The 13,202-nt window shown below is 38.5% G+C and overlaps 1 protein-coding gene across 2 annotated transcripts; it reads left to right on the top strand.

Annotated features, from left to right (window-relative positions):
* Nucleotides 1-663: 663 nt before the first annotated feature.
* Nucleotides 664-4,540, top strand: eomesa (eomesodermin homolog a). Of its 2 annotated transcripts, XM_028037221.1 has the most exons (7): nucleotides 665-1,579; nucleotides 1,905-2,059; nucleotides 2,568-2,689; nucleotides 2,903-3,061; nucleotides 3,220-3,281; nucleotides 3,373-4,091; nucleotides 4,222-4,540. In XM_028037221.1, exons 1-7 carry the CDS (start codon nucleotides 873-875, stop codon nucleotides 4,233-4,235), a joined length of 1,938 nt encoding a protein of 645 aa, XP_027893022.1. In that variant the 5' UTR covers nucleotides 665-872; the 3' UTR covers nucleotides 4,236-4,540. The 2 variants fall into 2 exon arrangements, with proteins under 2 accessions (XP_027893021.1, XP_027893022.1); XM_028037220.1 differs by having other exon boundaries at nucleotides 664-1,579; nucleotides 3,373-4,540.
* Nucleotides 4,541-13,202: the final 8,662 nt, after the last annotated feature.

The following is a 13,202-nucleotide window of genomic DNA, read 5'->3' as shown; positions in this document are numbered from 1 at the left end:
ACCTGGAAGTTCTGATTCCAGTCCATACCTAGTAAATGTTGCCTAAACTCTTGAATGGGCCATACTTTGCAAGCACATTCTTGCTGCAGTTTTTTTTCTTCCACTAAACTCTCCATGAATATGCTATGTGCACAGCCAGTGTCAAGTCCTTTAGTGGCTTGCTCTTCTTGGAGAGTGTCAATGACTCAACTTGAGAACTGAAGCCACAATTAACAACCTTCCGCTGATTGTTTTGACCTCAACGGTTTCAGTAGTAAAAAATATTTTTATTTTTTTACTCTTCTGTAATCAGATTTTGTCAGGAACTTAATTTTGTCTGCTTAATTTTTTTTTGTTTTTTTTTAAGCTGTAAACAATAATAATAAAAACTGAGATGTATAAACGCTTGGCATGTTTTACTTTGTAATCTGATTTACTGAAAACTAACTTTTTGACGGTACTCTAATTTATTAAAATGTCCTTTGTAGTTTAACTTCAGTTAAATCGACGTCCACATCGGGTTTAAAAGGTAACTATAACTAAACACTCTTCTGGTATAATATCCTTTCTAATTGAACCACAGCAGCGCTGTTATTGGCTGAGGAGAGGGTCTGCTCCCCTCTTCTAAACTCCTCCCCTGACGTTTACAATCCGGTGTATGAGCGAATCATATAAGAGCCGCTCAGCATCTCCCATCCAAACCATTATCTGATTTAATCTGAAAATCTGTAGGCGAGGAGAGGCTTCAACATCCCAACGTTGGTGAAAGGGGAGGTGGGCTGCAGAAACCGAGACCAACCCGGGCGCCGGTGGCACCTCCGCGGCTCTGAGATTCCACCTCTCTGGACTCCTTTAAAACTCTATTTATTTATTGCGAGAACTTGAACAAAACGATGCAGTTAGAGAATATTCTTCCCAGCGCTAGCATCAATTTACCGAAGACATTTTACAACCTGTCCTCGTCGGACAGCGCAAACAACAGCCCCAGGCCGTCCTCTCAGCTCGACTACCAGGAGGTGGAGCGCACAGAGTCAGAGTCCAGCAGCGCTCCTAAAAAGTACCTGAGCGGGGTGGGGAACGGAATGCTGGGCGAGGCAGAGGGGGACTCCTATAATAATAAGACCGACGGGAGGAAAGGCTCCCCAGTGCTTGGAGAGGACGAGCTGACGAGCGGCCGGCGATACAACATAGACGAGCTCGGTTCAGACAGATACTTCATATCTTCCTCCCAGACCAGCTCCGACATGGCAAGCCCCTGCTCCCTGTTTCCCTACGCAGGACAGACCGGCTCGGTGTACACAGGCTCCAGCGGCTCCAGGTACCCGGCCTCACTGCACTACGGATCTGTGCTGCCGCCCGCGGGCTTCTCCGCTCCGTCCATGTGCAGCGGCCGGAGTCAGTTCGGCAGCGGAGGGTACCAGTTCAGCCAGGGCCCGGGCTGTTTGTACCCGTCCTACTCCGGGACCGGGACGGGAATCGGGTCCATGTCTCTACCGGGTTCCGCAGCCGGAGCGAGGGCGCAGGTTTATCTGTGTAACCGGCCTCTTTGGTTGAAGTTCCACCGGCACCAGACCGAGATGATCATCACCAAACAGGGCAGGTAAAGACCGACTTTAGAGGATTCAGAACTCTATTCGAAATGTACTCTTTTATAAAAAAAAATAATAATAATAATAAAATCTTAATTTTTTCTTATGCTATATCATAACCCACATTTTTTTTCTAAAATGTAACTTGTTGGAAAATTCTACATGAGAATTTAAAATCAAACAATGTAATGGCGATTGTTTTAATTGGGGGGAAACCCGGCTGTACTACAACACAAAAAATGTGTAGGAATTTATTCAACTGTTTTTTTTCCCCACCCTATTTTTCCAACAAAAATAAGTATGTTAATGTTTTTCTTTATTTTCTTTCTTTCGCAGACGGATGTTCCCATTCCTCAGTTTCAACATCACCGGACTGAACCTCACGGCCCATTACAATGTGTTTGTAGAAATTGTTTTGGCCGACCCGAATCACTGGCGCTTTCAGGGAGGAAAGTGGGTCACTTGTGGAAAAGCAGACAATAATATGCAAGGTGATTTACGTCATTTAATTATATTTTAGGAGCTCTTGCAAATACAGAATTTCTGGGGGGAAAAAAATTGGGAACCAAAAAATACGTGTGGAAATTGTATGGAACCGAGCCTAATTTGCTTAAAATATTTGTGCATAAATATTAGAATGCAATTTTTGCTCTCATTATGATGTAAACTCTCATTTTGAAAGAAATCAGATACATGTTTGTGTTTTTAAAATTGATGGAGTAAAAGGCCTAAATTGATTCAGTTGGTAACATTTCTAAAGAATTGCATTTTTAACATTGTAAATTTAAAAAAGGTTTTTAGTTTTTCATTTTAGTTATAAATTAATATAGAGTCCTATTTGGGGTTTTTTTCAAAGCAAGAGTTCATAAAAAATCAGAACCTTTTTTTGCCTTTCATTCTCAAATTAATTTAACAAAAGTAAGCAAATTTTGTATTATGTGCCTTGTCCATAATTTTATTTGGTCGTTTTTCACACAATATATTTCTTTTCTATTTTAGGTAACAAAGTGTATGTCCATCCTGAATCTCCCAACACTGGTGCTCACTGGATGAGGCAAGAAATTTCATTTGGCAAGTTAAAACTAACCAACAATAAAGGAGCCAACAACAACAACACACAGGTTAGAAATGTATTTCTAATGCCTTTTTTTTTATTATAATTAAATGCTAACATGACAAATTATGTTTTATCTTGCTTATGATAATTAGAGCAGCTGTTTTTTTGTTTTGTTTTCTTAGGATGTTTTCCAGATATTAACCGACTGAGAAAGGCATGCAGCAGGTCATCTTTTGAAAAGCAGAGTGTGATGCATGTTGTGGTTTTCCGTTTTCAGATGATAGTCTTGCAGTCGCTTCATAAATACCAACCGCGATTGCACATTGTGGAGGTGACTGAAGACGGGGTGGAGGACATGAACAACGAGGCCAGAACTCAAACCTTTACCTTCCCAGAGAACCAGTTTATAGCTGTCACAGCCTACCAGAACACAGATGTAAGCTTTCTAATAATTGTTTTTATTTTTTTTAACTTGGATGCAGCAGTTTTCATTTTGACCTGCATATATGCAAGCGATTTTAATTTCTATTCTAATAGTTGCTTGTACTAAAATGCACATTATTAATCCTGGGTTTCTTATTGTTTACATTTCAGATCACACAGCTGAAGATAGATCACAACCCATTTGCAAAAGGCTTCAGGGACAATTATGACTCGTAAGTGTCGCACACTAAACTTTTTTCCTTTTTCCGATGCATGTCAAGAATCTTGCAGAGTTTTTTTTTATATGCATTTCCTTGTTAACAGGATGTACACAGCCCCAGAGAGTGACAGGCTCACTCCGTCACCAACAGACTCCCCTCGCTCTACCCAGATTGTACCCGGTGCCCGCTATGCCATGCAGCCTTTCTTTCAGGACCAGTTTGTCAACAACCTGCCTCAGAACCGATTCTACACCGGCGAACGGGCTGTGCCCCAAACAAACAGCCTCCTCTCCCCGCAGGGCGAGGATCCTAGTGCTGCTGCTTCTGCCCAGCGCTGGTTTGTTCCCCCAGTTCAGCAGCCAGGCTCCAACAAGCTGGATCTCTCCTATGAAAATGACTATTCGACCAGCAGCCTGCTGTCCTACGGCATCAAGCCTCTGTCTCTGCAGACCTCCCACGCCCTCAGCTACTACCCAGACTCGGCTTTTGCCTCCATGGCTGCAGGCTGGGGAACTAGGAGCTCCTACCAGCGCAAAATGACAACAGGCCTGCCCTGGTCTCCTCGTCCGAGCCCCCCTGCCTTTGCAGAGGACCAGCTGGGGACTGCTAAAGAAAAACTGCCGGAGGAAAACGCTCAACCCACCTCAACCTGGATCGAGACGTCCCACTCGTTGAAATCAGTGGACTCTAGCGATTCTGGCGTGTACTCCATGGTGTGCAAGAGGCGCAGGATGTCCCCAGGGGGCTCAAGTACAGAGAACTCTCCCACCATCAAGTGTGAGGATTTGACTGCGGAGGAGTACAACAAAGACAACCCAAAAGGCATGGGTTATTATGCATTCTACACAAGCCCCTAAGACTGAATTTATTTAAGCTAAATATAATTATTTGGTTTTATCATTGAGTGATCTCCAGTCCTTGTTAATGCCTTTTTTTTCTCTTTTCTCTAAAGGTGCCAAAGCTTAGTGTTTCCCCAAGCAAGCTGCACAAGGTTATTTTCCCAGGCCAGCCCCTGTCACATGAGCAGAAACATGCATAGTGATTGTTGTTTTGGAAAAAGAAGCATGTTCAATTCAATTAAATTATTTTTTACTTTTTTTTTTTTTTTTAACAAATGTGATTTCTACCCTACCACCCCTCTGTATTTAAGTCATTTTTCGTTGTACAGTATTCGTGCACTTTAGAATGTGATGTATCTTGTATAAATTGTCTTCATGGGAGTGTTATTAAATGGAATAATAAAATGGCTTTTCATAAAGCATTGTCGAACATGTCTTTCTCGGTATGTTTTTATAAGGAAGTATGGCACCTCATGAGCCGCTTTCTGTTTATTGACGTCGGCAAACTGCAAATAGAAATAGAACGGTACGCTGGAAACATGACGGCTGTACCAGAAACAGTGTGTTTATTATATTTAAATGCTACATAAGCAGACTAAAAGGATTCCTTATTTAACTTACAATTTTTGACATTGAGATGTTTATTCAAAGCTTTTAAAAACAAAATGTTTTGGAAGCATTGCCTGGTTTTATTTATATTATGTGCAACATTTTTGATATACTGAGCTTGATCTAAATGCAGCATGACAATTCTTATCATTGCTTTTTGTGCTTTATAGAAAACACAAGAGCCCGAAACAGCATTTTTCATGTTATACACTGGGCTCAAAGGAAAGTCTAAACGTTTTAAGAGGTAAATGGTTCTGGAATCCAAGGATTAAAAATGGCCCATTTGGAGTTACAGGTTCAATCTGGTGAGCTTTTGCATAATTAAATCCCTGAAACTGTGAACTGATAAAAGACAGCAAAAGCAAAATCAGGTTGCATTAATTTATGTCCCAGTTGTTCGATATGAAAGACAGATTCATAGGTGCAGAAAAATATGCATACTCAAAATCATTGGGTTGAAATATTGATTTTCTCAACATTTTTTAATTTTACTAAAATTAATGCATAAAAATTTTGAGACTGTCATATTTACAAGCAAACAGGATTGATTTGTATGCATTATAAAAACTGCATACAGCATTTTTACAAAAAATACACTAACAACATATGTTCTCAACACAGTCCTTAGTAAAAGTAATAACTTCAGTAAAGAGGCATATCTCAGGAATATGTGTATCAAAAATTGGTAATTATTGTATTAGATGTGCAGTGTCATTTCGTTTTGAAAAATGGTATGTCATTTTTTTTTTAAACAATTAAAATCTACCTTTAACATTAGTTTTAGCAAGAATTTAGCGATGCAGTTGATTACAAAAAGAAATCATAAAGACACCTGTTATCTGTTAAATACACAAGTGACAAATAAAGGCAGAAAGAATATATCAAAATAAAACGCACAACAAGAATGGATTTCCTCTTTCTCTGCTTCTATAAACAGAGCGCTTATATCTCTTGGTATATTTGCATAAAAAGTGCGGAGGAATTATTTTCATTCTGTAAATAAATGCTACACCAACACATGGACCTCTTAATTCAAGTGAGCAAAGAGTAATTTAAATATAGATTTACAAGAATTACGAGTCTAACTTGACACGACCGTCAACATGGGCCTACTGAAGGCGTAGAAAAGCACAAAGTCCTGCTTCTGTTGTTGCCATGGTGTTTTCACACATTTTATCATTAACCTAAGCAATGCAACATGCATGCAAGGAGGGTACACATAAAAATGTGAAAAACAGGCAAAAAAAGGGATCCAGCAGCAATCCGTCTACATGTAACCCTCCGCTCAACACCTCTATTTATACCGTATGTCTTCGGCCTCTCCAAAATTGCATTTGCGAAGATAAGATCTATAAAGAGGGAAGTCATAATAGGCACTTGGCTCATGCTTGAGGCACCTGCTTTTTCTCTCAGCAAAAATACTTCACATCCTCCCTTATGAGGACTCCAATTTGAATTGATTTACATACTCAAATTCTAATTAATTCTGTTGTCAGACTCCTTGACAAAGTGAGGAGTCTGACTAACTCCAATTAACACCTCCTAACAAGGTAGAGTGCTTGATTGCCCCGGCCTCTCAGGAAAGCTGTAAGAAAAAAAAAAAAAAGACTCTTGGGTTGAGGTGGGAGGTTTGGGCCTCAAGAATAAAAATGTTTTCACTTGCTCATGTCAGCAAATTGTGCTTTAGAGCAGCTGACAATGTTTTTCTTCCCCTTTTTTTATGCCCTGACCCCTGTTGATAATTTGTTGCGATACAGAAAACAGCTGTCAAGATTATAACCGGCCAAGCATGGCAGCCACACTCACCCGAAAGAATAGCTGCAGAGATGTGTGACAATTGAGGAAAGAAGCATTTCTGGAAATAGCAGTTGTATGTCTCACAGCTAGAATCTCTAAAATAACTTAGTGATTGCTCTTTTATCAAATAAGCATTGCTTTGCATCAACTTGATATTCCTCTTACTAGTTAAAGTTATCCTTTATTGATGCTCATATGAGGTTATTTTCATGCTGTAGAATTAATTTTTCTTGATAGCATTGTTAGAGATAAGAATCCCAAAATTTGAGGAACCTACACTTATTGCACAATACAGAACTTCCTCAACAGGCTGCAAAGTCAGTTACCTCTTGTATACTTCTTTCATACACACTACATATATATACATATATATGGTATTATTAAACTATGTTGGTTATTAGCTACTGCAGAAGTTATCTGTTGTAGATAAAGGTCATGTTGACAATGTGCACATAAAAGCTAAATGTGCAATGCCAAAATATTCAGACAGATAAAAGGAAAATGATAGATTGGTTGAAGTTGTTTTTTATTAATGTTATTTATTACAAATAAATGCATTTTTGTTTATCACTTTTTACTCTGTTAAAAATCCGTTTTTGCAGCTATTACAGCTGTAAGTCTTTGATGTTATGTTTCTACCAGCTTTGCACTGATTCTTCCTTGTAAAACAGCTCAGGTCCAGTCAGACTGGATGCAGAGCATCTGTGAACACAAATCTTCAATTATAGTCAGTTACGATTCTCAGTTGGATTCAGGTCTGGACTTTGATTTGAATTTTTTTTTTTTAGCGATTCTAACACACGATTATACTTTGATCTAGACCAGTGTTTCTCAATTCCGGTCCTGCAGGGACCATTGCCCTGCATGTTTTAGGTGTTTCCCTTCTGCCACACACCTGACTTGAATAAGTGGGTGATTAACAGGCTTCTGTAGCGCTTTATGGCATAGGGAGGAGGTCATGCAATTATTTGAATCAGGTGTTCTGGAACAGAGATGTATCTAAAATACACAGGGTATTGGTCCCAGAGGACCAGGATTGAGAATCTAGACCATTTCATTGAAGCTGTATGTTTTAGGGTTGTTATGTTTGAAGGTGAACTGCCTTCCCAATCTCAGGTCTTTCAGGATTTCCCTACATTTAGTTCCATCCATCTTACCATCATCTTTGGCCAGCTTCCACAACCGTTCTGAACAAATGCATTATAAAGTATGATGATACCACTACTAAGTTTTAATGGTGGTGATGATGACAGTGATGTACAGTAATAGGTTTTAATTTATTGGCGTTCAATTTGGGTCAAAATGTTACATTTTAATCTTATTTGAAAACAGAACTTTCTTTTCCATTAATATTCCTCAATTCTGGTTCGCTGGGACCAATGCCCTGGATATTTTAGATACATCTCTGTTCCAGAACATCTGATTCAAATGATTGCATGACCTCTTCTCCATGGCATCAGGCGCTAAAGAAGCCTGTTAATCACCTGCTTATTCAAGTCAGGTGTGTGGCAGAAGGGAAACACCTAAAACATGCAGGGGTAGTGGTTCCTGAAGACTGTTTTACATGTTTGCTATGCCCTTAGGACTTGTGACTTCTTATGATTTTTTCTCAATGGATTCCTTTTTTGCCACTCTTTAAGAAGGGCCAGATTTGTGATGTGCACAACTGATTGTCATCGTTTTGACAGATTCCTGAAAGGTTACAATGGCCTGTAGACTGGTTCTCTGGTTATCGCTCGTCTTTCTCTGCATGTTAATAGGTACCTTACCCTGGTTTGCAGTTATGCATTACTACTAAATTTTTTTTTTACAATGAACTAAGCAGTGCCCTAAGATGGTCTTTTTTCTGACCTGTTCATATTTCTTTAAAGCTGTCCGGAGCTTTACTCCTGTCCTTCCCAGTGTTGTTTGAGGTCTGTAGTCTTTGTGAACCAAAAATCAATTTTTCCACAAAGTCCAGCTCATTAAAATGCATTTATCCCCACAAATGTTACAACCATTTAAAAGACAATTTAGATCTTTTTGATAAATATTTACCACATGAAGTTTTTACCACATTTTATTTATACTGTAAAGTGATGAGATAAAGAAAAATATTAAACTTTTCCAAAAAAAAAAAAAATATGGATACATATTATTCAATAGATTGTTGATATTTGTGGAATATGATATAAAAGAAAAATAAGTTTCCAATATATCTAAAAAATTATTACGGGTACTTTCAGTTTCATTCTCTTTGTTGTTTTGTTCACCAATGAATTTCTGAGGCCTTCAGAGAAAAGTTAGATTTATACTGAGATTAAATTACCACACAAATGGAGTATTCGTACATATTGGGTGATCTTTGAAGGCAAATGGTTTTACTGAATTGTATTTATTGTTATCAGAGTAAAGGCAAATGTATGCCACACCATTTAATTTTATTAAAAAATATATATATATATATATATATTGAAACCCATGTAATTTTCCTTCCACTTCCCAATGATGTGCTACTTTGTGTTATTCTTTCACATAAAAACCCATTAATAAAACATTGAAGATTGTGATTGTAAAATGCCAACGGGCAAGTACATGCACAATAATAACCATCCAATTATCTAATTGCTGATTGTTTGGGGGAATTTGTTTTAATAGGTGACTCTTTAGAGCACCTTCTGTCTTCAAAAAGCCTAGGACAAGTCAATAGTTGTGCCTTTCTCATCCAGTCATGCAAGAAGTACAGTAATCAATAGACACCTCTACAGCATCCCTCCAGAAATTCAGTCCATGTTACCTTAAAGGAGATATGCGCATTGGGATACCTTCTGATGAAGTGCACTCGGAGCTCTACTGTTGTTAACATTTCTGGGTACAATCTTTGCAATCGAAGTTTAGTTACAATGGGGTCCAAAGATCATCCATTTACGGGCATTCTCAACAACACAAGGCCCAAGAGGATCCACAAAGGGGTTATGTAGATCTAACAAAAAATGACAGTGGTGCATCTTTAAAACTTCATGTTTCATGAGTGTGTGCATGAACAGTGTCTAGTGTGTTTGACCTTCCCCAAGGCCGTCTTCTGGTTTCCATGTTGAGACTTCATGTAAGGAGGTGCTAGGGAGGCTATGGAGATATTGTACCCAAGGAGGACTGACATCTAAACGGGGGATGAGGGCCTGAGGCCGTTTCCTCACCTTCAGTCACATGCTATTACTGCTCTCACTGACTAAACGCAGCCACAGGGAGACATGCGTCTCGCGCAGGATTTTTTTTTCCTTTACCCCTTTTTTTAAAAAAAAAGTAACATCAGGCACAATTCAGGCAGTTGCAATTATGTTTCCTCTTCACACTACATTTTCCCTTTTGATGTGTTGATAAATGTCACCTCTCCTAAATGATTATCGAGCCTGTTAGAATTATCCAGAATTGTTCCTGAGGGACTATTCAAGTCTCATGCGGCAGCCGAGTTGTTTGTGATGCATTCACTTGTGATCTTGTTAATCACTTTTATTTTAAAGAAGGTTGGTATTTAGATATCTTGAGGTTAATGCCAGTAGTCTACATCAGTCAGCATCCAGTTGTAGAAGAAATGATGTTGGTTTGAATCAGAAGAGAACTAAAGATCAGTTTGGAAATGTGTTGCAGCTCAACATTACTTCACATATTCTGAACTTTAATGTAGCTAAAACCTTTCCACATTTTCTAAGCAACTATTTATGATACCTTTCCCTTAGCTTGACTGAATGTCAGACAGAGCGGTAAGAGAGAAGAAGAGTTTGGCCCCCAATAATGTCTTGGTCATACACTGTCTCGTGTGATACGAAGAACCCGTTTTGTACCCAAGATGACAAGTTTTTCATGTGTCACAATTTACCAATAATGAGTATGATGCTTTTTGCTCAGTTCTTGCAAGGTTATTGCTGGGAAGATACAGCGTAGCTTTTAAAGTCTTTACAGATTTTGATGAGACTTGTACTACACACATTGGGATCACAACACTTTACAACTACACCAAATAAATCAGTTTTTGTGCCAAATTCCTCAGTGTGAAAAGGTGTTAAAAATATAATTTTTTAGAAGTATTCATAAAATGCAGAGGCAGATATTAAATGTTAATAGTTTTTCAAAAAGTAGTTTTATTATTACATTCTGCCACAACTGGCCCTTTGAGCTTTGAGGACATTCATGATGTTGATGTGGCCTAAGATAAAAATGAGTTTGACACCCCTGGTTTAGAGCATCGATTCTCAATCCTTTCAGAAAATAACCGTGAAACCAGATTAGGACTCTATTATGTAAACAATTTAGCACTTTTACTATGGTAATAAATTTGTACCTTGTTAAGTTCAGAGCATCAATATTATTTAATTGATCATTTTTATTAGTAATGATGATTGATTGACACCCCCGTCTTTGGGAACCTATTCTTTATAGAATATATTTTGAAAGGGTGCTGCTGACTTAATGAAACTGCTGATGTATTTAATGCATAAGCCCATGCAAATGCATTAGAAGAATATGACTTTCAGGCAATATAAGAAGGAAGTGTTTTTTTGGTTTACTGTTGCTTTTCTAATGATGTGTATATTTAGATATTGGTTTCTTGTTAATAGGTGCAAAATCATGCGGTTTTCTGCTTTTTCAAAGCATGTTTCATTTGCACAACTTTCATTTAAAATTATTGCATGTATATACATATCTTTAATTAAAGATTTTTACTTGTTTGCTGGTTAGCCTTGATTAGTGGGAGCCAGAATACACATAGGTCAATGATCATTTGTTTCCCAGCTTTAGTTTTAAGGGATTTTCTGCTCCACACAAGTTTATCTTTCTTCTCTTCTCTTTAACATAATCTTAATAAATAGAAGTGAATATCTGATCATTTCTCGTTAGGGAATTACAGAGTATCTGTTAAACTCAATGTTTTTAATTTTGTGGTCTAAGGAAGCTGGCTGTGGCACCTCTTTAGCTCCCCCCAGGTGTTTGTGTGTTTTAACAAAAATGCTTTATTTTTTTTCTCTGCCTCCTTTGGAACTGGTTCATCAGCACTGGATGGGGGTGGATGAACTACACTACTGGTATGATGCTCACAGGCCTGTTGGCGTGAGACCCTGTTGTGAGATGAGTCTCACAGTTAGCAGGGGCACAACTGTTTGGAGAAGGGTGTTGAGTGTTGGCATAGAGTGCGGAGGTGAAAGGAACTTGAGGTGCTGAAGAGCCTCACGTCGGTAGTCTCAGACGGTGCTGCAGCAAGTGGGCAGGGCCTTGATGCGCTGGTGCATGGATAATGCAAGAGAGTATCCTGCAGCAAAGCTGCACTTAACAGTACATTGATTTCAAACCCCTGTCTTCCCTCTCGAGGGCAGTGGAATGCACCTCAACAGGCCAACCCCCCTCCCCTGTTCCCTCTTTTCACCTCCTTCTTATTACTATGACTATTTACAATCTCCACAACTTCCACTCCCTCCTGCTGCCTTCCCTTTCTGGTGTTGATTTAGGTACACCACGCTTATCACTGGCCTCAAATCCCCATCTTTCAAATGTCCCAGAGGAACTGAAAAAATTCAAGGGGACAAAGGCTCCCAATAGACCAGGGTCTTAAAAACAGCTTTTGGGCCTGCAGAGTCAGCAAAGCGAGAAAAGAAAACTATGGTCAAAATCAATGCATTGGCACTTTGATGGACCTCTTTGACAGATTAGGGAATTTAACATTTTCCTCTTGCTTCCATGGCACCATCTGATGTCCTCATTGTTCTCTAATTCTTTAAGATGGTCTCCTAATTCCATCAACCTTTTGGCAGAATATATATTTATTTTTTGGTTTGCTGCAACAGTGCCTTGCAAAGATATTTACACCTTAAATAGTTTCACAAATATTTTTGTACTTTATTGTAATTTTCACTGGCAAATCAACACAATGTCAGTTGTAATTGTGAAACAAAAATAAAATTGCAGAGTATGGATATGAATTTAACCAGTTTTGATCTGATAGCACAAAATAAAATCCAGTGTAACTGGTTGCATCTCGAAGTCACCTACATATAAAAAAAAAGTCCATTAGTACAAAATTTTGTCAAAATCGTAAGTGATTTAATTGTTTGGCATTCATGCAAAAGATTACATATGGCAGAAAACTAGCACTGAATATTCCCTGAAAAATCCACCCCCACAGTGACACATGGTGTTGGCAAAGTCCAGACCTAAATGCACTCAAGTATTCCAATTTTCATGGATCCTCTCCATCCAATCTAACTGTGCTTGCAGTGTTTTGCATAGAAAAATTTATTAAAAACATTTTGAGATGTAAAAAACGGGTAGAGACATACACCCCCAAAACTGCAGCTATAATTTCAGAGAGAGATATGTTGACAAAGTATTGACTCAAGGAGTCAGAAGACTATGCTACATTTGTAGTTTTTGAAAACAACGTATTAAATTCACAATAATGCATGTTTTGACTAAAATACCTTAAAAATTGAGGTTGACAAATTTTCTGTTACTGCTTTGACTTAAGTACTTGCACAAAAACGTTTGTACTCACTCGAGATATGATGAAGATAACTCTTTGTTTTTTCAACCAGTTGTTTTTCAGTATTATGTATTGAGCTTTCCAAATCAAGCTCAGTTCATCTCAACTCGTTTCTGTTTGAGGGAAAGAAAAGTTTCTTCCTCGTCAGCAGCCACACCTCACAGTCTGCATCTCTTT

This window comes from Xiphophorus couchianus, chromosome 13 (assembly GCF_001444195.1).
Source record: "Xiphophorus couchianus chromosome 13, X_couchianus-1.0, whole genome shotgun sequence".
Lineage (NCBI taxonomy): Eukaryota > Metazoa > Chordata > Actinopteri > Cyprinodontiformes > Poeciliidae > Xiphophorus > Xiphophorus couchianus.
Note: the sequence above shows the minus strand (reverse complement) of the source record. Positions and strands in the feature narration are given on the sequence as shown.

Excerpts from the sequence above, each read along its gene's own strand:
- eomesa (XM_028037220.1), top strand. The coding sequence starts at position 873 with ATGCAGTTAGAGAATATTCTTCCCAGCGCTAGCATCAATTTACCGAAG. Across the intron at positions 1,580-1,904 it reads ATCATCACCAAACAGGGCAG|ACGGATGTTCCCATTCCTCA; the intron begins GTAAAGACCGAC and ends TTTCTTTCGCAG. Across the intron at positions 2,690-2,902 it reads CCAACAACAACAACACACAG|ATGATAGTCTTGCAGTCGCT; the intron begins GTTAGAAATGTA and ends TTCCGTTTTCAG.